The sequence below is a fragment of the Leptodactylus fuscus genome, chromosome 10 (assembly GCF_031893055.1).
Source record: "Leptodactylus fuscus isolate aLepFus1 chromosome 10, aLepFus1.hap2, whole genome shotgun sequence".
NCBI lineage: Eukaryota > Metazoa > Chordata > Amphibia > Anura > Leptodactylidae > Leptodactylus > Leptodactylus fuscus.
The window spans coordinates 11,211,303-11,236,486 of NC_134274.1; the positions used below are offsets into that span (position 1 = coordinate 11,211,303).

The following is a 25,184-nucleotide window of genomic DNA, read 5'->3' on the forward strand; positions in this document are numbered from 1 at the left end:
AGGCGCATTTTGGTCCAATGCCGACGCAGCTTCCCATGTGAAAATCAGGACTAAAATACACAGTCCCGTGCCCTGTGTGAACTAGCCCTTTGGGGCTAGTTCACACATAGTTAGGTGTTGAAGAATTTGGTCAGGAAAAAATCCTATTCAGGAATTAGGAAAATGGTTTTTTGAAGCGTTTTTAGTTGCAGTAAAATCTGCAACAAAAATGACATCTCCTTAATGTGGGGCCTCAGAATAATAATAATAATAATAATAATAATAATAATAATAATAATAATAATAATAATAATAATAATAATAATATCTAGACTAATATTGTTTCTCTATGACAGGTGTATTTTATTAGTCCTCACACAATACTTTCTGAAGAGAAGTCAAACCTTCCAGATAGTGGGAATTGAGAAGTGTTCTTGAAGTCTCTGCCCCATAAGCAGCTGCTTCCCTGCCACATTAGGGAGTTGAGGTTTCCCTTTTGGTTAGACTATCCTGCAGACATACACTATACATTAGAGAAGGGGCCATGACTTTGGTCTATACTGATCTATACAACTTTTCCATTCTGTCTAAATTGGTGAAATCCTTGCAGAATTACGGAACTAAGTCCTAGGATTTGCAAACACTCTTAAATGTTGAACTTTGGATGAGAGTCAAGACGGCAAATCAGCCCGCTGGATCTTAGGTAATATGTAGCTGTCACAATGAAAGCATTAAGAGCAGGCATGTTATGAGATTTATGGGGCCGGTGTATAAGTGCGGAGGACAGGTTGCTTATTAGACATTTTAGTGCAAGTCATTTATTGGATAAAGATGTGGTGAGTCCTGAGAACTTCGCGCAGATAACTTCTTTATTAGATCAATGGTATTCGTGGAAACATTAGGCCTCGATGGCGGCGTCATTCAGAGATGACGTATAAAGCTATGTATACATTGTAATGGTGAGCAGATTCTCGGAGAACTGCGCATTTTGGCACCGGAGGTTGACAATGTGAATCAATAAAAATCTCAGGTTACAATCCCAATCCCGTACTGATACACGTAGAGATTTTTTTAGTATTTTTATGACTTCCATGATGATGACCCGTCCTTCAGAGACAAGGAAGGGCCACGTTAGCTTTGACAAGTGAATTTGGAGGAATTCTATGGAATGCGTTCAGTATAGTTAATGGAACATTCCAATGCAAAACCGATACAGTGGGGAGAATTTACTAAACGATGTCCAAAACTAGTGTAAAAATGGCGCATCCTTAGCGCCCAGACAGTTACTACAGCCAGAGCTCCTATATAGGTTTACTAATGGCTCTGCCTTCCCGATTACTGTGTATATAGCTATTCGCACCGCCATGATGCGACTCTCCTCTGACCTTGGCGGTCACATAGTCCTCCAATGATCAGAGAGTCCTGAAAGACCCAGATCAGCTCAGCAGTTATAGACAGGAGGTTTTATTCCTTCTATAACTGGGGTTAAATATATCAGCTTCAGTTATAGGGAAAATCAGCCACCCCTCTGAAAAAAAATACTGTTCAAATGCCCCCCAAAGTTTTATTATGACTTTATGGGGACACAACGTAACAATAATAATAGCTATATAGAAAAATAAAAATTAAAGTATAAATGAAAAAAAAATAAAAAATACACCAAACCACGCCTACATCACAGGTTTAATTCCCACCCCCGACGATACAATACCAAATAAAAATCACTGTAAGGGTGCATTCACACTGAGTAAACGCTAGCTTATTCTGAACGTAAAACACGTTCAGAATAAGCGGCGTCTAAAGCAGCTCCATTCATTTCTATGGGAGCGGGGATACGAGCGCTCCCCATAGAAATGAATGGGCTGCTTCTTTCACTCCGTGCAGTCCCATTGAAGTGAATGGGGAGTGCCGGCGTATACGGCAAGCTCTGCTCATGCCGGAGCGTACACGCCGGCACTTCCCATTCACTTCAATGGGACTGCACGGAGTGAAAGAAGCAGCCCATTCATTTCTATGGGGAGCGCTCGTATCCCCGCTCCCATAGAAATGAATGGAGCTGCTTTAGACGCCGCTTATTCTGAACGTGTTTTACGTTCAGAATAAGCTAGCGTTTACTCAGTGTGAATGCACCCTAAAACGGAGAGGAAAAACTTTTTTTTTTTTTTTTTTTTTTTTTTTTTTACTAGAGCATTGTAAAAGAAAAAAAAAAAAAAGGAAAAAAACAAACACCTTTTCCCTCCTTTGTTTGCATTTCCTGGATATATATTTTAACAAAAAAAATGCAAAAATTAAAAAAATATAACCCTATGTGTCACCTCACAAGAAAAAGGTATAAAAATTAGTTTTAACAACCCAAATGGAAAAAAAAAAAAAAAAATGCGCTCAAACCCTCATGTACTAAAAAAACTTTAAAATGTGTCTGGTTCTGAACCAGGGACATTGGCCCAGGTGAGAATGGAGAAAGGAGGGTTCCAGCCCCAAATAGTTTTTTCACACTAATGACTTATCCACAGGATAGGACATCAGAATATGATCTGACAGAGTCCGACACCTGATAACGCAAATGCGAACCTAGCCTGAGTGGTTTTGGTCCTTACGCAATACAAATGTAGTGTCAGTTTACAACGAAGTCTATAGAGTGGGTAGGGGGAAGAAGGAGGAGAGAGACAGATATAAGGAGTAATTTCTACCAGGAGAAGACTGTAGTAATGCCAGATAACCCAGCTGTGTTGTGAAAAAGAACGGTCTCTCTGTAGTGCAGATGTCTCTCTGCTTTGAGGAGTTCTCCTCTTCCACTCCTTCCCCTCACTTACTTCTCCCCACCCTGTACCCGCCCACACTCTAAGCCACAAGCCCCACCTTCTTCCTAGGCCTGTAACACTAACCTGGGAGGCGTGGGCAGTGAGGTGAGAAGAGGAGCGAGAACAGCGGGGACCGGACCAGCGGCAGCGCTTCTGTGCAGGTAAGTGTTAGCTACTAGAGATGTTAGCTAGTCTCCCATTAGAATGAATGGAAGCAGCTGGCGCACAGGGGGTTAAGGGACCTAGCTAACATTGTTAGCTTTTCCCACAATGCTTGGCCAGTAGCAAAGCATTGTGGGAAATAACCTCCGACCTCGATGCCACCTAAAAAGATCGGGATCGGAATTCTGATCGCGAAATTTACTCCGATCTTTTCCGATCATCCCTACTTCATCACATTACTCCGGCAGAGACCCAAGTCTCCAATTGTACCGAATGGAATCGTAACTGCAACTAAAACTGTGCAACTTAAAGGGGTGGTCCGGCGCTTAACCCAAATGAAATGTCCTTTACGCTTGACCTGAATTTCATAAAAATTATTTGAGAGCCCCCAAAACAAGAGCGATCTATTTATTATATCTGTCCGTAAATCTATTACTGCTCAACAACTACAGGAAACAAAGGATTCAGAGGAGAATGGCATAAGGCCCTTTACATCTTGTACTTGTTGCTTGTTAATGGGTAAATGGCTGCCTGAAAAGGGGGCAACCACTAACTTGTAGGGTCATAAAAATTTATCACTTCCCTTTCACAAATACTGACTCCAACGTATAGGGCCGTAAAATAAAGTTGCATTCACGCGCTTTCATTATGCATTGATGCTCTGTTTATAGCCGCTCCAGAACAAGGACTAGTCGCTTCCCGTGAGCTATAGCGCGGCATTTATTAGATAGTTAGTGGTAGGAAACCTACGTGTAGGACGGCCTAGCGACATAAACTGCATTCCTTGCCAACACCTTGGCTTTAACGTGGACTGCTCTGCCCTTCGGGGTTCCAATAAAAATAATCTCCTCCACAGCAAGCCAAGGAAACAAATGTGATCAGCTGGAATTTTAATGTGCAGCATTTCATCCAACAGCTACCAACAGCCGGCGCTCGGAGGACATCTTTAAGATCACCTTTCTGGCCTAACGCTGAAACTTGATGTAAATAGCAGATTGCTGGCGAGAGGGCCAAGACTTCTGCACTGGAGGTGTATAAAGCCGGCCATAGACATGTTCAGGGCAAGAATCAGCTGAGTCCGAGGACTTGGTTTTCTTTAATTTTCCCTACTCTGATGGAGCGAGGAAAATGGAGTCAGATGCACGGAAACACGGTGGAGGTTTCAACACTGGTATTATAGGGAGTGTGCACCTTTACAGGCGTATAGAGATTACAAGCCATTTTCACTCCACTGGGGGATTATGGGAAATATATGCAAATCTGGTTTCCAGGATGTATTTAGGAAAACCGTGCCTCTATTCACTGCCTATTAGGACAGCGCCCTTAACATCATGCATGACTTTTCTCAATAAGCCTAATAACATGATGCGGGGTTATTGCCAAACTGGTATTTCTATTCCAAAAGGAACATTGATCCCACCTGCCATTCAAAAACTGAATTGTGACTTTCCTGCCATTGTGATGCAATCCACAGATGAACGGACATCCGATATCAGGTTGCCTTCTGCCAAACTGATAACAAGAGAAGGTATATTAGTTGGTATCCATCATATGACAGATCCAGCCAGTAAATGTCATATGTCCTTGGCACAATATTACAGAAACTAATAGGCAGGGATGGGAGTATGGCAGATTAATAAGGCCATGGTACGGATTTAGTTATTTTATACCATTGCATTGCGGACTGACTTCTGTTGCTTTCTAGGTCTGTGACCTGTGCAGTGGTCATTGTGTGAGGATGTAGAAGAGGTGACTTGTGACCATTAGGGTTCAGCCGATCTTGAGATTTCAGAATCATTTTTAAAATCTGATTTCCGAACATTTTCCAGCCGATCACGATCGTGAAATTTGCTTGATCGCCGATCGGGATCTGATCTTTCCCGATCCCTCAACCCTAGTTACTTTATGTTTATGGAGGAGGGTTGAGCCGATCTTGAGATTTCAGGATAGTTTTTAAAATCCGATTTCTGATCATTTTCCAGCCGATCCCGATCCCTCAACCCTAGTGACCATCACTTATTGTCAGTAGTGGATTCTGTGTCATATATATATATATATATATATATATATATATATATATACACATATATATATATATATATATATATACACACACACTCACCGGCCACTTTATTAGGTACACCATGCTAGTAACGGGTTGGACCCCCTTTTGCCTTCAGAACTGCCTCAATTCTTCGTGGCATAGATACAACAAGGTGCTGGAAGCGTTCCTCAGAGATTTTGGTCCATATTGACATGATGGCATCACACAGTTGCAGTCGCAGATTTGTCGGCTGCACATCCATGATGCGAATCTCCCGTTCCACCACATCCCAAAGATGCTCCTCTATTGGATTGAGATCTGGTGACTGTGGAGGCCATTGGAGTACAGTGAACTCATTGTCATGTTCAAGAAACCAGTCTGAGATGATTCCAGCTTTATGACATGGCATTGCATTATCCTGCTGAGAGTAGCCATCAGATGTTGGGTACATTGTGGTCATAAAGGGATGGACATGGTCAGCAACAATACTCAGGTAGGCTTTGGCGTTGCAACGATGCTCAATTGGTACCAAGGGGCCCAAAGAGTGCCAAGAAAATATTCCCCACACCATGACACCACCACCACCAGCCTGAACCGTTGATACAAGGCAGGATGGATCCATGCTTTCATGTTGTTGACGCCAAATTCTGACCCTACCATCCGAATGTCGCAGCAGAAATCGAGACTCATCAGACCAGGCAACGTTTTTCCAATCTTCAATTGTCCAATTTCGATGAGCTTGTGCAAATTGTAGCCTCAGTTTCCTGTTCTTAGCTGAAAGGAGTGGCACCCGGTGTGGTCTTCTGCTGCTGTAGCCCATCTGCCTCAAAGTTCGACGTACTGTGTGTTCAGAGATGCTCTTCTGGCTACCTTGGTTGTAACGGGTGGCTATTTGAGTCACTGTTGCCTTTCTATCAGCTCAAACCAGTCTGGCCATTCTCCTCTGACCTTTGGCATCAACAACGCATTTCCACCCACAGAACTGCCGCTCACTGGATGTTTTTTCTTTTTCGGACCATTCTCTGAAAACCCTAGAGATGGTTGTGCGTGAAAATCCCAGTAGATCAGCAGTTTCTGAAATACTCAGACCAGCCCTTCTGGCACCAACAACCATGCCACGTTCAAAGGCACTCAAATCACCTTTCTTCCCCATACTGATGCTCGGTTTGAACTGCAGGAGATTGTCTTGACCATGTCTACATGCCTAAATGCACTGAGTTGCCGCCATGTGATTGGCTGATTAGAAATTAAGTGTTAACGAGCAGTTGGACAGGTGTACCTAATAAAGTGGCCGGTGAGTGTATATATAATTTTATATATATATATATATATATATATATATATATATATATATATTTATTAGTGAGGGTATGGGCGGGGAGTCAAAACCAAAATGAAAAATGGTTATGGCGGGAAGGGGTTATAAACCACACCGAACTGTAAATTTTGTGGTTTTTAAAGGGGCTCTATCAGCAAAATCATGCTGATAGAGCCCCACATATGCGTGAATAGCCTTTAAAAAGGCTATTCAGGCACCGTAAATGTTATATTAAACTGATGATCCTTCTTCTCTGCCATCTCCTGATCTGTAAAATGGTGGCTGCCATTTTGAGACTTATACTAGGCAAATCCCAAAAGTTTCAGACTCGCTATAATGCAAAACTTTTGGGAAATTTGGAACCAGTTCAGTTTGTGCCAGGTCAATATGCTCACCTTTCGTCTTGGCTCACGATGTTGTGTGAAAAACTAAGATTTTGTAATATTGTACCAGAAGGTATCTATACTATGTGTGTATATGTGTGGCCACCCAGTGGTTGTGTTAAGGATTACGGCCTGTGACGGATTTTGCCATCATGTTGTGATATTCTTTTGAATTTGTTTCAAGAGAAACTGGAGGCCTTCACCAAATTCAAGCTAAGGCAGGTGTGGACATGTCTGTAAATTTTGTCTTCATTGTTATCCTGCCTGTGATGTTAGTGATCTCTACAGAACAGGAAGTGTCAGCCTATCGTGTTATTCAGTGACCAGGGCGAAAGCGGCAAGATTTCAGGATTTTTTTTTTGTGTTATAAAAAGTGAAACGGAAAATTGCAAAAAAGAAAATTATTTTGAATTTACATTTCATGAATGCAGACACTGTGCAGCTCAGCTCATTCATTCCCGGTTTTCTTCTGTATCCAAATGAGTTCTCTTGCAGCACTGGGGGCAGGCCCAATGCTGCGAGAGAAATCTCCAGCGCCACCTCAATCTTCTTCTGGTACGGCCTCTCCCTGTGTCTTCTTCCAGTGCTGGCTTCAAACTTTTAAGCATGCACAGTCGGCTCTGCTGTCGGGCCTCGGGCAGAGCCGACTGCACACGCCCGTGGCCATCTCCTTGTGGTTGCTTACTCCAGCTTACTGTGTAAGCAGCCACAATAAAATGGCTGCTTGCAGAATATTCCAGGTGAACAGAAAAATTTCCGTGGGCATGTGCAGCGGGCTCTGCCCAAGGCCTAGAAGTTTGAACCCAGCACCGGAAGAAGACACAGGGAGAGGTTGTTCCAGAAGAAGATGGAGGCGGTGCTGGAGAGTTCTGTTGCAGCATTGGGCACGCCCCCAGTGTTGTTTGAGCACTGGGGCCCGCCCCAAGTGCTGCGAGACAACTCATTTGCATACAGAAGAAAACAGGGATTTTTACTGAACGGCGGCGCAGAGAAGACATCTAAAGGTAGGAGAAGAATAACCTCTCAAGACTATTCATACGTCTAAGGGAGAAAAAAAACTGCATTTTAATGATTGAATCCCTTTAGCATAATTATTACTTAAATCTCTTTCTTTAATATATAGAAATTACTCTGCCCCTCCAGCAGGTAGATATGGTGCCATGTGATATTGCGTTAACACATCATGAGGTGATGGCATTGTACAGTGAATGGGTAATGAGTGCTTTGGGCTGTTAGGCTTAGACAATCTGCAGCAGAATCACCACATGTGGCCATAGGCTAACGTATGTTCCATGTAGACAAATGAGAAGAGGCAAAAAAAAAAAATTAAAAAGCAATGAAAGACATGCATTCCTACTGCATTTGTTTTGTTGCATTTTTTCTGCAGGGTTTTTTTTAGCTGCGTGACTTTAGCTTAAGTTCCAACATTGCGAAAATGCAGCATTCATAGCTGCAGATTTTTCTGAATTTTTTTCAGTCAAAGTCAGGAGAGAAATGTCTGAGAACTTCTTTATATTTGCTATACCTTTTCAAAGGACTCCTACAATAAAATCTACAGTACAAAATGCTGCTTTTTTGCATTGGGGTGCCTCAGCCTTAGCTTGGGGTTTTGTTTTTTTTTTGGTATGTAACTTTAATGTTAAAGTAGCCAAATCTTGAATACAGCCAATGGCCCACTTTGTGAAACGCAGCTTTAAAAAAAAAAAAAAAAAAAAAAAAAGGAGCAAAAACAAGTTCCTTTTTTTCATAAAGTTTTGCAGCTATTTTTTTGCATTCTTTCCCCCTATTAAACATATAGGAAAAACGCTCCCAGTTCTACAGCTGAAACACGTTGCGTTTTCCAAAAGCACGCATTGTTGAAAACGCAACGCTGCTCTTAACGTAAAAGATAGCAACCCAGAGACCTAAAGATAAAAAAAAAAGCAAAAAAAAAATTGTTGCAAAAACCTCAAAGAAGAATCTAAAAAAACTCCCAGGGGTCCAGATGCCACAGTAGAAAGAACAGAAAAATCCATAATCCTCTCTCACCGGTCGCAGTGATAGAACACATAACGTCTGCTCTCCGTCTTTCATGCCAGCACGAGTTTTATTTGCATATAGCTACATAAGCCAATACTACATTTTATTAAAAACACATGCCCTCATCTTTTAAGAAGAGAAGGGAAAAAAAAAATTGGATGTGTCTCTTTCACAAATTTATAAAAGAAGAAGGACGTTAATGGGGTTCAGCTTGTTAGGAGGCGAATGATAAAAGTTCAAGAGGGGCTGCGGAGGAGAAACAAAAAAATGAAAACCTTCTAATAGACACTTTTTGCAACTGGAGAAGCATGACGAATGGGAAGCACGGATTTTTTTTTTTCTAGGAGATCAACACAAAGGGGATTGCCTAATGCGGACTGATTGCCCGCAGCTGGGCGCCCACGAGGATGCCATCTGGATCCTCGCGCTGAGGTTTCTTCTCCAGGTGAACCGTCTCTTGAAGTGCCATAAAAAGACAAAAAACGAAGCTTGTGTTATCTTGTCAGTCATTCCCGGCGCTGGCCAACTTACTGGACGGGAACCTACAAACTTTTAGTGCTCAGACGACATGACACCCTTTCCCGCCTCGTGATGTGAGGTCCGATAGGGGCAGGACTCTCCTATGACAAATGCATTGCGTTCGGTTATACGGATGTAGGTTTACGGGACGACCCCCGCCATGTGATACATCAAACCGCCGAGTCCATTGGCGCAGATATTTACAAGCAGGTTGATGCGGCCTCTCCGGCTATACTTTAAAAAGCTATAAAACTAAACCGTGCTATAGTAAAACTATCCTCGAGACGCAGTCTCTATCGCTCCCCCATGAAACTGTTATTTTAACCCTGGATTATCTGGCCATCTGTTTTCCATTTAGGCCAGATCTATTCATTAGATCCATATTCCTTATATTGCAGTCATAGCTATCTAAGCTGACACAAGCACTGCTTTTTTATGAGAGCTGTCACAACCCTGCAGAGATACATCAGCGGATTGTAGATTATAGGATCTGTAATGGTAGAGGTATAGAGAGAAGTTATACCCAAGACAATTGTCTTATTGCCAGGTGATAGGAGGGAGCGGCACATGTGCGGCCATCTTTCTGGGGCTGGTGTGAATCTATACGCCTTGTGAGAAGGTGTCGGGTATATGGGGGGGGGTCAGACTAACCTTTTCCTCTGACCCTTCGTTCACATCTGTGTTCGGTATTCTGCCAAACGGAATACCGACCGCAACTGCAAGTGCTGTGCACGGACCCCATAGACATTATCGCTTGCTCTGAAGGTCCCAACACATCCACATATTACTGATTGACCTCACTGCGCACCATGTAATACCTCATTTCTCCTTTAGGGGCACTGCAGGGGAATTAAACAGTTGTGATTGGGTTCACAAATCTGATCTCTGATCATCTATCAGCTTTGTCTCGTCCACCAAAGCAGACCATCCCTTTAATGCCTCCTTCCCTCTAGGATCAGTTTTATTTACAACAGTCCTTAGTCCCAGAAACTAGAAGCCGCCGTACAGTCACGGGCCTGGGATCTTCAAAGCTCGATAACAGGATCATAAACATAAATCCCTAAAATGTACAATTTACAATCTGTCCGATTCTGCTGAAAAGGATAAAATATTATAATCAAACAAGGCGCACGGAGGAGACGGCTAAACAAGACATTTTACGAGCGCAAATATTATTGGGAAAGTGGATGTTCAGGCAAATAAAGGGCTCGGCGGACAGATTTATTCTTATCAGCAACCTATTCATCAGACAGAAACATAATATTTAGAGAAGAGACTCGCGCTAATAAAACATTGGGTCGGGCTCGTCTGCCGAGCTGTGTTGTCTAGTGACAATAGGAAGATGTAAACTTGTTGTCACAGATTCCAAACTGTCTGGCAGCCGCATCAAAGAGACATCATGTTCCCCCAAAACAGTTTTATCCTTGTCCTTAAAGCATATAATGGCCTTCCTAGTAGAGGGAAGGGAAGCGGCACAGCTGGATCCCAGTCATCCTGTAAAATCCAGCGCTCTGTACTGGGACACATTGTAGCTGATGCAAACGTGATTGGTTATCGGGGGGTGAGACTTGTTGTTGCTGACTATATATGGAGGGATGCAGCTCAACAGGGATTTTGCTCCGTTAGGACATTATGTTATAATCAGTGAGGAGTCAACCACATGAAATACACCGTACGACGAGACCTGAGCCCCCTACTGAGCATGGTCTTACTCAAGTGAGAAAACTCCCATAATAGGTAAGGGTCCCCCATAGACCCTGGGAATAAAGAGTTGGATGCCCATCAATTATGGTGGGAGGCAATTTCCTAGCGAGATGCCTCACACACGGCTTGCTGAAAACTGAAGTGCAAAAATAGGCTACCTATTGTTCCATCTAACGCATCAGGATATGATAGGTGTATGTACGTGAGAAGTTACGCTATATCTGGTCAGTATATCAATTATACTTTGCCGTTTCCTCACTGAAGGCTCTATCTCTAGTCTTTATTCTTGTCTGAACTGGTGGATGGAGACTAGTTGTCATTCACTACACACAGTAGGTAAAGGCAGGGGCGTAACTACCGTGGTAGCAGCAGTAGCAGCTGCCACAGGGCCCGGGCCATTAGGGGGCCCGGTGACAGCCGCTACCGCTGCGGTTTTTTTAAAATAGGCAGTTACGGGCCCTATTCACTTGCCGATCCTGGCTGGGCCGGGATCGGCAAGTGACACCGCGGGCCCCACAGGGGCTATCATTATACTCGGGGGTCTTTGCAGACCCCCGAGTATAATGACCGGCGGATCGGGAGAGGTAATGGAACATAACAAACACTGTTACTTACCTCTCCGCGATCCTGCCAGGCCTCCGTCCTACTGTTGTCTGACGTCTCTGACGTCACATGAACCCGGCATGCTTCCCGGGTCATGTGACGTCCAACGTCATTAAAGAAGGACGCGAGAGGAGGACAGCACAGCACAGGAGCCGGGGAACAGGTAAGAAGCAACAGTGGGTTGTTTTTTTTTATGTTTTTATTCCCCGGGTCTCCGATTATTATACTCTGGGGTCTGAAAAGACCCCAGAGTATAATAATTGTTTATGGGTGTCCACAGAGGGACACTATTGGATTTAATACTGTGTGCAGGGGCCACTATGGGGTTAATACTGTGTGCAGGGGCCACTATAGGGGTTAATACTGTGTGCAGGGGCCACTATAGGGGTTAATACTGTGTGCAGGGGCCACTATAGGGGTTAATACTGTGTGCAGGGGCCACTATAGGGGTTAATACTGTGTGCAGGGGCCACTATAGGGGTTAATACTGTGTGCAGGGGCCACTATTGGGGTTAATACTGTGTGCAGGGGCCACTATTGGGGTTAATACTGTGTGCAGGGGCCAGTAAGGGACATAATAGAGTGCGGAGGAGGGGGTCGGTCGAGGTCTTCGGTGTCAGTTGGGATGGGGGGGGGGGGCCCCCCATGTCAAAAGTTCGCCACGGGGCCCCGCCATTCCTAGTTACGCCACTGGGTAAAGGATAATCTGCTCAATAACAATATGCAGGACATATACAGGGAAGTACTGATGTGTACTGATGGGACTAAAGTGCTTTGGTTGTGATAGAACATTTATATTCAGCTTTTAGTCTGTTTTGTCCTGTTTTACCTTTTCTTAAATCCCCCCTATCTGTAAGTGAGTCATCTGCAGTCAAGTCTTGAGACACAGTGAAAGTTTCTTGCCATCATCTGAACTATTCATTTAAGCTGAGTTGGTTGAATGCATGAATAAATTAAAATCTGGGCAATACCATTTGTGTTGTCAGTAGGAGGTCTTCTGATACAGTCCATGACAGGGTTCCTTGTAGCCACTAAGACACATCTTAGTTGCATGTTAGAGTTATGACATGGCTGTATAATGGCTGTGTACAACTGGATGTTAGAGGTTGGATCCTGATGTATTTTGTAGGTCTCTGCTTTCATACAAAGGAATGTATTAAGATTTGCGTGTCCTCAGACAGTGTTAAGCTTCCCCACTAGAGTAAGGAGCCCCTGACTCATCAAGACGCTCTGGTTTCCTAATAATTACAGCCCAGGAGGCCTTGCACATAAGAAATGAAAGCTACGGCTCAGAAAAACTGGCATAGACTTGTGGTACAACTCACACCAGTTTTCTCACGAGTTACAGTAAATTTGTTGGGTTGAGGCATCTCCACCCCAGCCTGCCGTGGTCTCCAAACACTGTCATAAAAGTGGCAAATGGCATAAAGAGTAGAAATGGTAAAATCCATCGTCAACCAGGAAGGATCCAGGTAAATTAGAAGGCAAGTATAAAATATCACTTTTATTTACATGACGATAAAAAGTTACAAAGTAACTAGGTGGAAATGACTAGTTCATGAAAGAGTTACGCGTTTCAGGGTTACTCACCCCTTCTTCATGGCATAAGGCACATATTGGGTGGACAAAGCATGGAGAACAAGGCAGGGCAGGACGGGGAACACTGCCACCTTCCATAAAAAATAGCATATAGAAGAAGGAAAGTGGGGCATTCTGTGCTGGAAAGATACCCCTAAATCATCTCTGGCCTCTTATCAATTACAGAGCAGCTCAGAAGGGGCCACTTTCACCCCCCACTTTGTGACTTTCATTAAAGTGATCAGAAAGAGGATATCTATGGCCTACAAAATGGCAAAGATGCACCAGGACTATGCCAATCTACGCCACACAGAAAGAATAGTAACCCGCCCCCCACCAGAAAGGTTTTGTTCATATGGAATCAGAAAATCACGCTCCCGTATTGCAGCCAAGCACCTTGTATTCTTCCAGACATGCCATGCTTCTAGGGGAGAATGAAGACACTTCTGTAACCCAGTGCTTTATAGAAACCCCATATGGCAGTACACAGAACAGTAGGGACTCCATGTCCATATAACATTACATGAAGAAAAACGCTATTCCTGCAATTGCCTAATAAATTTTCCAAAGTGGTTGTGAAGATGTAAATCCCCTTTAATAACCCTGGTGAAACCTGCAGGCGTGGGAGGTGGGGATTACTTATCTACATGGACCATTTATCTTCTCAGCATCTTTATCCATTAGCGTCTCATTCTTGTTCCCATCGCAGTGACATTTCACCCCATCACTGTACATTCACCTGTTAATTCAAACAACACTATGTAGAGCCGTCCATGGCCCGCACCGTGTCTGTCTGCCATTATCTCCTTAATATTTACTGGGTTCATGCAGAGTGCACGCTCCAAGAAAGAAAAACAAGGAAAAGTCAAATTTGGAAAAGTCTTCACTTCAGTCTTTTTGGCATCTCACAAGAGGCAGAGACGGAGGCTTTCCTATCCCTTCCCTGCACCCGTCTGTCTCAGGTTTTATTTTCGGGAGGTTTATTATTAATATTCTAGTTAGAGCCATGGGAGACATTAAGGCCTTTACTATAATAGAAGACTCCAGGCCAGGTTTCATATTTATTTTATGTTATATGGCCGCTATGAGATCATTTGGTATTTCAATATATTGGGTAATACGGAGGAATTATAATAAAAAATAAACAGGGGGGTCAGAGGTGTGCGGCCTCAGGAACAGAACGTAATCTCGCCAATATGAATGTTACTTGTTTATTTAGAATGGGATAGATGAGTTGGCGGGAAGCCCATGGCCCGTAGACCCCCGCCTAGCCCAGACAAGGGCTTGTAGATTAGACACAGGATAGAGAGGAGAATGTGCCTGAAGCCCACCAGAGCGATAAAATAGCCCAGGTCATGTCCGTGGTCGGGTTAATGGGACGACTCACCGGAGTATTTTCCTCTATGTTTTTATAGGATACGTTTAGTACAGTAGCAGAGGCAAGAGATGTCAGCGGGGTCTGAAAAGGTGGAATCATAACAAGACAGACGGCCAGGGATTCTGTAGTCTGAAGGAGCTTTTCCTACTGCATTTCTGATTCACTCTCCATCCATAAGACATCTAAATCTACTAAATAAAACAATGACCATAAAAAAACCTGACAGGATAGTTTTTCACAACCATGTTGCATCTGTCGGTTACCGGTTTTATGGATATGAGGGCACAGATATGCGTCTATGAGGGATCTGTGTCCGATTTTCTCCCTACCACGTAGGAAAAGCCTTAAGGCTATTCATCTTCTACCTTAGATGTCTTCTCCGCGCCGCCGTTCCATAGAATTCCCGATTTTTGTCGGTATGCAAATGAGTTCTCTTGCAGCACTGGGGGTAGGCCCCAGCGCTCAAACAGCACCGGGGGCAATCCCAATGCTATGAGGACACTCCAGTGTCGGCTCCATCTTCTTCAGGAACGTCCTCGCCACGCATCTTCTTTCGGTGCAGGTGGTGAAACTTGTGGCCTGTGGGCATGCGCAGTCGGATGTGCCCGAGGTCTACAAGTTTCACCGCCTGCGCCAAAAGACGACGCATGGAGAGGACGTTCCTGAAAAAGATGGAGGCGGCACTGGAGACTGTCCTCGCAGTATTGGGGATGCCCCCGGTGCTGTTTGAGCGCTGGGGCCCACCCCCAGTGCTGCGAGAGAGCTCATTTGCATACCGATGAAAACCAGGATTTCTACGGAACGGCGGTGCAGAGCAGACATCTAAAGGTAGGAGACGAATAGCCTTTAAGGCTATTCCTACATGGTAGGCAGAAAAAAAAATTGTGTTAATGATAGGATCCCTTTAAAAGCAATCAGTGGGGATATTTATGAAGACTAGCATATTAAGCACCAGTCTTATCCCTTGCGTTGGAAGAAGCTAGGATTGTAGAGTAGCTTTCAGTGGTCACATGGCCTAAGGTTTTTTCCTCTAGTATTGGGGGCAATACCCTGCACATTATATACTGAAGAGACAGGGCTACAGGAGGGAGGGAGAGCAGCAGCCTAAACCAATGATGAGACATGGGGGTGTCAGAATACCTTAGACTGCTCGTACACACTGTAGCTCAGCTGTAGTCACAGATGGCAACTCAGTTCCTGCTCCTTTACTTTAATTGACAAAAAGTAGTATCTTGCGCCTTCACCTACCAACCATGGACAACCAAAGGGGTCCCATAAGCCATAAGGGCACTTACAGGGGTGTTATGAAGATTGGTAGGGGTCTAAAAGGCAGGTGATCAATCTAAGAGTTCCAGAGTGTCAAAGTGGTAAGAAAACGTGTAACAGGCATTTATGAAAAACGTAGCCTACATACAGAAATACAAGCTATTGTTATTCTCTGCACATAATACAGGTGTCCTTCTTTACCTTTCCTCTAGTCTGGCCATGTGTAGATATAGATGTGTATTGTGTGATCATCAGCTTATCAAGTCAACATCGCTTTGCCATATTATGTCACAAAATGATTATATTACATCCTTATGAGTCTATGTGGGGCCACCCAGTGGTTGTGTTGTGAGTTGCAGCCTTTTATATAATAAATTGGAGTCCGCAGGGAAAGGCACCCAACTTTCCCAAACAGCTAAATTGTGAATATTTGTAGCTATTCTTTGATACTTACACTATTTTCTATATCCCTACAACATTATACATAATTACCTTTCAGGAGCTTTGGAAAGCTGGGTAACAACCAGTGGATGTATATTCTGAATACCAGAAAGAACATGCATTTTTCACAGCTGCTTTGCACAATATTTATGTAACTTTGGGGATGGAGCTGACCGCATCTTTATAAACTGTTGTGCACCTGAGTGGCGCCATCTTTACAGATTCCTCATACATCTCTGTGTACTGAGGGAGCCATTATATTCATGAGGTGTCTGAATGAAATAAAGCTATAGTGTAACAGGACGCAGCGGGACTATATTGTATGGGGGTGTCTATGGATGGAAGAGGACCTTAAATTCTTACCTGTTAGTGTCAGGTTACTATAGGTGTTGGAGAATTGCTCTTTCAGCAGAACTAGATGCATCTGCGCTGCCTTCTCCCTCTGCAGCTCCAGCATGGTGTCGGGGTGCTGAGCAATTTTGCAACCTTTCTGTTTGTCAAGAGAGATGTCGCTGCGTACAATATCTGCAGAAAGACAGAATAGATCCTGGAATCAATATAACAGTAATAATAACACAAAGATATTCACAGGCAGTCCAGAACAATTCATAGATAATATCTTATAGTTACAATGTGTCCTAAGCCAACAGAGGGAAAAACTGGTGATGATACAGGATTCAGGTCATATAATATTTAGGAATAGTGTTATTGCTCATGTATACACACAGGCGGTATGAACACATCCTAAACTGCCATGTTATTGACGTCTGTTGCTCTGATCCATCACAGGAGAAAGACTGATGCAGTCAGAGCTCCCTCCATCTGGAGTGTCTGCATTCAGTCTCGTGTTAAAAAATATGATGAAAGTTTTCTTTTGTCATGTTTTCTACTGTTATGATAGAATAAGTCTCCCTATTGTCCGTTGCTCTCATCCTATGACTGATAAGGGCAACAGATCATCATAACTGTAGTGAGGAGGTCCCCTTATTCTGTAAAGTCACCGGTTAGGTTTAATATGACTACGTTCTAGGTATCCCAAAATGCAATAAATCTACTTTGAAGGAAATAAAAGTTTTTTAAACAAAACAAACAAAAGAACAGTCTGCATCTCTAAGGCTCAAACAAGATGCTTCCTGGGGTGTTCCCAATACCACTCTTAGTGCCTGCATGATAAAATGGTAGCAATGGACGGATCCATCAAAAATTTGTTAAAAGTCCCATTTTTCAATTTGATTAGGGTTGAGCGATCGTGTTCGGAAAAGATCAGATTCCGATCGGCGATCGAGAAAATTTCACGATCGCGATGAGAATTCTGAACATGATCTTTTTAGGTGGGATCGAGATCGGTGATTATTTCCCACAATGCTTTGTGGGAAAAGCCAACAATGTTAGCCTTCACACTGAGTATACGCTCCGCTCATTCTGAGTAGTGTATACTCAGTGTGAAGGCTCCGCTGCAGTTCAATAGGAATGAATGGAAGCAGCCGGTACAAAGCCTTAACCCCCTGCGCGCCGGCTGCGTCCATTCATTCTAATGGGAGACTAGCTAACATCTCTAGTAGCTACTTACCTGCAGAGATGGCTGGTCCGGTGCCCGGTGTTCTCATTCTTCGCCTCGCTGCCCTCGCCTCCCAGGTTAGTGTTAAAGAGCTAGGAAGAAGGCGGGGCTTGTGGCTTAGGAGACTGTGGGCTAGTACAGGGCGGGGGGATGTGACGTCTCCCCTCCCAGTACCCGCCACACTCTCCTAATCTGGGAGGCAGCGAGGCGAAGAAGAACGAGACCATCAGGCACCGGACCAGCCATCTCTGCAGGTAAGTGGACACCAGGGGGGACTAAGGAGCCAGAGGATTTTTAAAAAAATCCTCTGGCTACTTATTGATTATGAAATATCACTACACAGCATGGATTCTAACAATTAAAGCGTTCAATTGTTAGATTCCATGCTGTATAGTGAATAGGATCGTTTTTTAAAATCCGATCTTTGATTAGTAAAAAAAATCCCAGTGACTTACATTGGGATCGAGATCGGGTTCGAATGAAAAATGATCAGAAATTGGATTTCAAAATCGATCCTGAAAAGTCAAGATCGGCTCAACCCTAAATGTAATTTGTTCTGTCATCCGTCAGCTTTTTCATTGAATCCATCACAGCTCTGTTATTTTGGTGGCCATAATACAAGGTGCAAGAGGTTTGGACAGACTTATGACGGATGTGAAGTGGCCGCTGTTCTCTTAACATTAATGTCTACGGGTAGCGGATGGACAATGGACTGTAACGGATGGACAATGGACGGTAACAGATGTGACATACAGTAATGGACAGTCTTTATTTCTGTACGCTTCTGCACAAAAGAACAAAAAACCTAAAGAAAAACCTGTAAGGTAATGGACACATTGATATCCATTAGAGTCCATTATCCGTATGATAGGTATCTATATTTTTATGGATAACAGACTTCTAACAGTAGTAATAAAATATCAAAAATTGGGTAAGTGCTAAATAGCAAAAACTAAAGCCAAAGTGGAAAAAAAAATCTCCACAGATGTAAGATGGCCCTCACTTAAAGGGGTAAAGGACCCTTTCGATTCCCCCTAGGCAATTTACTGTAGGGGTGTGTGTTTGCATTTCTTGCAACTTCTAGTGTAATCTTTATTATTCTATTTGAAATACAAAAACAGCTTCAGTGTGAATGAGCCCCTAGCGAGTACTGCCACGTGTTACAGATATAGACTACACCACCATCAGTTTTCGCCAATTCCCAGACATGTATACACCCTAAATCCTCATTCCCCTCTGTATTAGGATACACATTGTGTTACTGATCCTCCTGGGTTATTTGAGCCGCCATGATGTCCAGCCCCGTGCAGTTTACATCTATGGGTTAGTAGCATTGCTGGTAATCTATTGCAGACTTCACTAACACTAATTTTGTTCACTGCGAGCGGTATCCCCGACAGGACATGTAAGCGGCGAGACATCAAAGAAGACCCATGTCCAGCTCTCTGTACACAAGAAACCAATCCAGAGGTACAAAGCCAATGTGAAGAATGTGCAGAAATGTAACGCCGTCCCTTTAATTAACCCCGTCTCTGCTCGGGGTCTGTACTGAGCACTCACTGTGTCTGAGGTTATGTATCTGTAGTGTACTTGAGTTTCTTGGGCAGCCGTGCTCAGTTTAGTGTCATTACACAGGGAAAGCCCAAAATAATTCTCAAAACTTGTTGGTAATTACATAAAAATATCCCAACACAGGCAATGCTCCCTAGCAGCGCCCCCCATAGGCTGTGGAGCAGCGCTTGTCCATAGTGCCCACTATATAGCCACAGGCGCCAGCCTTACTCTATATATGGACAGCCCATGGCAGTTTAGAAGTATAACGAGCGCCCCCTTCAGTACTGACACCGATTGGCGGTTAGGCCTTCATTTGGGGTTCGGGTTGCCCCAATCATGCCCCCCCTAGCCATCACTGTCCTCAGCGACGACAGATCTCTGCAAGTGGTCAGATGAGTGCTTAAAGTAGGACTGAGGAGTAAAGACCACGCGGGACCCAGGAATCACCAAAATAGGAGCCGTATAGGATTGGTAACCATCACTGAAAAATCCCTTTAAGAGTTTACAGAGCAACAAAGAAAAGCACAAAGCGGTCATAGTTCGTACTCCGAGCTGTAAACTACAATATTGAGAAAATATGTGCGGGAGGTTTCTCCACTTCAGTATATAAGTGCACATGTTATAAACAAGGCAGCCATAAACAAAGAGGAGCGGGGTCAAGTATGAGGAGCACATTACATTGTGTGGGGAAATAACGTTATCGCAGTCACCAAAAAAGGATGAAAAAGTTACTAAAACATTAACAAACATCCCTCGGTGTCCTTGTCCCATCTGCCTGTGCTAGAAAATGACCCAAAATGGTGACAGACATACACAAAGTCTAGGTGGTCATTTAGGGAACAGCATTAACCTCTTAGGGGCTCGAGGAGAAAGGGTATAAAGGGTTCTCATCTATCTTATACATTGCATTATATAGATAATCTTCCCTTTAAGGACCAGACAGGGTAGATACAGGATATCCAAGACATCAAAAAACAGTTTACGGCAGGGGATGCTCCAAACAATGAATGACGCATATTGTTATTGCATATATCATATATCCAATTACTGAATCCGTATCAGTAGTTATATACGCTCTGCTCTGCTACATATCTGTCCATAGACTGTAACTGAACAGTGCCACCCAGTGTTACTTGTACAATGACAGTGTGACAGAACAGGGACAGCTCGATGAAGGATTAGCACTTGGATTTACTAAGAAGTTGCATCTTTATAGCTATTGTCAGAGTCTGGGGTTGCTAGGTGGGGTGGCATAGACAAGAATATCAGTCTTATCTTCACTCCACAGAAATAACAAGTGCAGCAACAAAAGAAAAGCAATACAAAAATAAATAAGTCCCTACCCGGCTCTGACTGAACATAGAATAGGTGACCTCACCTAGAATAGCAAATCCAATCATCCAGGACACCGCTCCAATAGCACAAGCTTCTTACTGGCTCTTCAGCTAAGCATTGCAGCTAGAGCCGACCTCTTAGGCCTCACTGATTAGGACAAGGCTCAGCAGCTGACCTGCTGCAGGATCAACCACAAATTGTGGACTGGAGGGGGGTGGAATGACAGGTCCCACTGCCGTTCCTAAAAAATCCAGCCCAATAGACAGAACCTGAAACAACGCCCAGCAGACAAAAGTGATCTGCTGAGAACCAGTCTTTCTGGAGTTTCTCATCTCACCCACCTGAGTGGTCTGGGTAACAGGTATACCCCCTCCATCACTACCGGCCATCGGCTTACACATCTTTATACGTCTAGAAAGTCCCATTATCACTGCAATGTCTCATACAGATATTACAAACCAACAGCACATTGATAAAAGAAACGTAGATAAGACTTCGAGAAAGCTCAAGTGCCTGATCTACAGTATAAAGCATCCGGCTGCCATTTCTGCATGGCTACTTTGTGGCTACCTCTTTTCAGTTTGGGCCAGTGATCCCCTCCAGTAACCTGAACAATGTGGATTATTTTCTGGACACATCTACTCTCTTTCCAGCAGACTTGACTCTTCCAAACATTATAGCCCACATGGGTCTTCTAGTCAACACAAGAAAACTTTATTTATAAATTCTATATAGAAAACTTTATTTAAAGTCATGACATTTTCTTATATTTCCTCACTTTATATTTTTGGAGCATCTATGTCTTATACCTCAGTAATTGTCCTCTCTCTCTCTCTGTTATTCCTTGTACAAATTTGGGCGATACCATATTCCCTTGTCATGATCTAACACTGACACTAGCTCAGAGGACCTGCCACTATATGACACACGGGGATTTGAAGCAGATTTTTGTCTTTCAAAAACTGATGCAAATTTTGACGCTGAATTTGGAGTTTGGAGACGCGTAGCGCTGTATTTTGCCTTTATTATACAGGGCCAATTTCCAACCTCCCTATTGAATCAGCTCCTGCCTCCCGTGGAGATGATAGGAGATGGATTTAGGGCAGAATCTGAAGCAAATCTTGTCCTTCCCCCTTAAAGTGTCCGAGAATTCAATTCCCTATATTTCTATCTAAATAAAGTTGTGAGCAGAGTCAGGATTAATAGCTCTTTATGTGGATGATTGTCTGGGGTTTCTGATACAGTAGAGGAGTACAGACGGAGATTTAGAGAAGATCTCTCCGGTCCTCTCCTGACAGGTCGCTTTCTGTAAGCCTTTCTATTCTTCATAGTAACAGTTCATACGGTTGAAAAAGATTCAGCCATGGAAAGTGAAAGAGCAGGATGGAAGGAAATAAGTAATCTATACATTTCTAGAAGCATCAATGCTATTTTGCTCTAAAAAGGCATTTAATCCTTTTTTGCAGCAGTGACTGCTGCGACCAGCTCCTAGGTAGGCTATTCCACACATTCAGTCCTTATAGTATATATCCAGCTCCTAGGTAGGCTATTCCACACATCCATAGTCCTTATATTATATACCCAGCTCCTGGGTAGGCTCTTCCACACATTTACAATCCTTATAATATATACCCAGCTCCTGGGTAGGCTATTCCACATATTTACAGTCCTTATAATATATATCCAGCTCCTGGGTAGGCTCTTCCACACATTTACAGACCTTATAATATTTATCCAGCTTATGGGTAGGCTATTCCACACATCCACACTCCTTATAATATATATCCAGCTCTTGGGAAGGCTACTCCACACATCCACAGTCCATATAATATATATCCAGCTCCTGGGAAGGCTATGCCACACATTTACAGTCCTTATAGTATATATCCAGCTCCTAGGTAGGTTATTTCACACATCCACAGTCCTTATAATATATATCCAGCTCCTGGGTAGGCTATTCCACACACCGTCCTTACAGTAAAGAAGCCTTGTTGCCTCTATAGATCAAGGCTAAGGCCCAACGGGACGATTTGCAGCTATAAAGTGCTGCAGGAAAAGCCACGGCAGGAACACACAGTGGCTCTTCCTGCTTAGAACAGCAAGTTCACCAAGTTTTCCTCCACGGACTTTGGTACCATCATATCTGCGGGGAAGCCGCCGGCATTTCCGTAGATATAATTGACATACTGCGATTTCCAAAACCGCAATGATTTTGGAAATCGTAGCATGTCCGCGCTGCGGTTTTTACCACATATTGGGCATGGGATTCGTATGAATCCCACCACTTTGCAGTCACTGTAAAATGCTGCAATTTTTTCCTGCGGCGTTTCTGGCCCGTGGGGTCTCGGCCTGACTATTCCTTGTACCTGGGTATACTCTGTGACTATTTACACCCTTATTGGGTTATTAGGCACGTTTTGGAATTACTGGTGCTTGGACATTTACATGTTTATTTGGGATATATTCGTCCTTTTGTCTCCATGGTTTGTTCCTTTGCTTCTAATTCATTATCCTTACATGTGTCCAAATCTTGTGGATACATTGTTCTTATTTTTATATCTGTATATGACTTTTTTTAATAAAATATATTTTGTCACATTTATTGGTCATTTCCACCTTTCTGCCATAGTTTCCTTTAGGCTGAGGTTTTTTGTTGCAGATTTTGCTGCATTTTTCTGAGCCACAGTCAGGAGTGGATGTAACAAAAGGGAGATGTATAAGAACTTCCTATATTATGGTATATATTATGGTATATAAGTATCTTTATAGCTCCAATTCCCTTTTAAGCCTCTCCTGACTTTAGCTCAATATACCGCAGCGTCATTGGCAACAAAAAGCGCTGAGTTTCCAAACCGTGGGGCCTCGGCCGTGATCTCTCCTCACAACCGAGGTCTTCCATGCCTCTTATCTATTCTGTGGCCCTCTGTTGAACCCTTTCCAACGCTGGAACATCCTTTCTATGAACTGGTGCCCAGAACTATACTGCAGATTCCAGATGGGGCCGCACCAATGATTCATAAAATCACAATTCTGCAGCCTCCTCTGCATTGTGTCGTTCCTCTGGATTATCCCTCTCCCACTGCGAATGTCTCTAGTAACATTGATACAGGATAATATGGCGCCTGCCCTGTAGCCGCGGGGTACACGGGGGTACGTGTGACCCCAACCGATCACTGCCGCTGGTATGTATGGTCTTCCTTTGAGGATTTAGCAGCATTAATACTATGTTTGTCCTCTGCAGGTATCTGCTCGTATATACAGGGGCCACTCTTTAGAAAGGAGGTGAGGGACAATCGGGATCGTGAATACACCAGACTCTTATAAAACAACCTGAATGTTGCTCACCCATTGTGACGTGTGATATAACATTGTGCTCCCTCCGTGTACAATAGTAATTGGCTTTGGGATGATCATTGTATGTTGAGTCCATGGAGGATATGTATGAAGACTATTCATATCCCCAGTGCTGGAGACACACACAGCTTCATAAAGCGTCAGCTCCTCCGCAGGGCCGGATCCCTGTGCCATAAACCGGCACCAATTATACTAACCCATTCTTTCTGCAGCTACATTTGGATTTCTGTTTCTCACTACCCACCTTCTAAAAACCGTAACTTACTTTATTTGCAGGACGTTTTGTATCTCATAAAAGTGCCATTTATTATTCTGCACAATGTACTGGAAAATCTCAAGTTATGGTAGAATTAGAAAAGAAAAAAAAATTGTGCAACTTTATGCGCCTCATTTATATGGAGTTCATTGTGCAGCAAAACTGACACCTCTCCTGGATTCTGTGGGTCGGTATTATAGCGATACCATATTTAGGCTAAGCGCTGCAGGAAATATCGCGGCAGTAACGTATTGTGGTTTTTCTTTTCTGTTTCCGTTATTCCTATAATGAAACTGCCGCATTTCTGTAGATATACTCGAGTATAAGACGAATCTTTATACTCTTTCGAGTATATCCTGTAATGGACATGCTGCGATTTCCAAAACCGCGCCAAGGTTTTTTGTTTCATTCTAAAAATCCAAAGCACAAAATAAATTTCTTGGAATCAAAAAATAACTTTTTTATATTTCCATGTAGAGGAAGAATAAAGCATTTTTTGCATTTCTTTTGCAGAGCAGGATTGACTTATCACTTATACAATTTTGGGAAAATATCTGATGATTTGATCACTTTTTATCCAAATTTTTATGGAAACGTATGGGAATAATATTTTTATAACTTTATATCCGCCATAATAGTACTGCAGATGTCAAGAAACATAGCGCGACTCCCACAACACGGTCAGAAGTGACAATTAAGATAAGATAAGATAATCCTTTAATATCGTTTCATTATTGTCACAACTGGTATTTACAATGTGACAAATAATAAATCTCCTCCAGAACTCAATGGAAAACTATTTGGTTCCAAAATTATACCATAAATACTGTATGAAAGAATGAAGATTAGGTAAAAAAACCCATCACATGACTAATACACATAAGAGTCACAAAGAGCTGATGGAAAGCTGGAAATCGTTTTAAAGGGATCCT

The 25,184-nt window shown here is 43.2% G+C and overlaps 1 protein-coding gene across 1 annotated transcript in view; it reads right to left on the reverse strand.

Moving 5' to 3' along the window:
* Positions 1-25,184, reverse strand: part of HPSE2 (heparanase 2 (inactive)) — a 142,730-nt gene that overhangs the window by 102,263 nt on the left and 15,283 nt on the right. Inside the window, exon 3 of the mRNA XM_075288067.1 lies at positions 16,559-16,720. Coding sequence (XP_075144168.1) covers positions 16,559-16,720 — 162 coding nt within the window. The remainder of the gene's footprint in view (positions 1-16,558; positions 16,721-25,184) is intronic.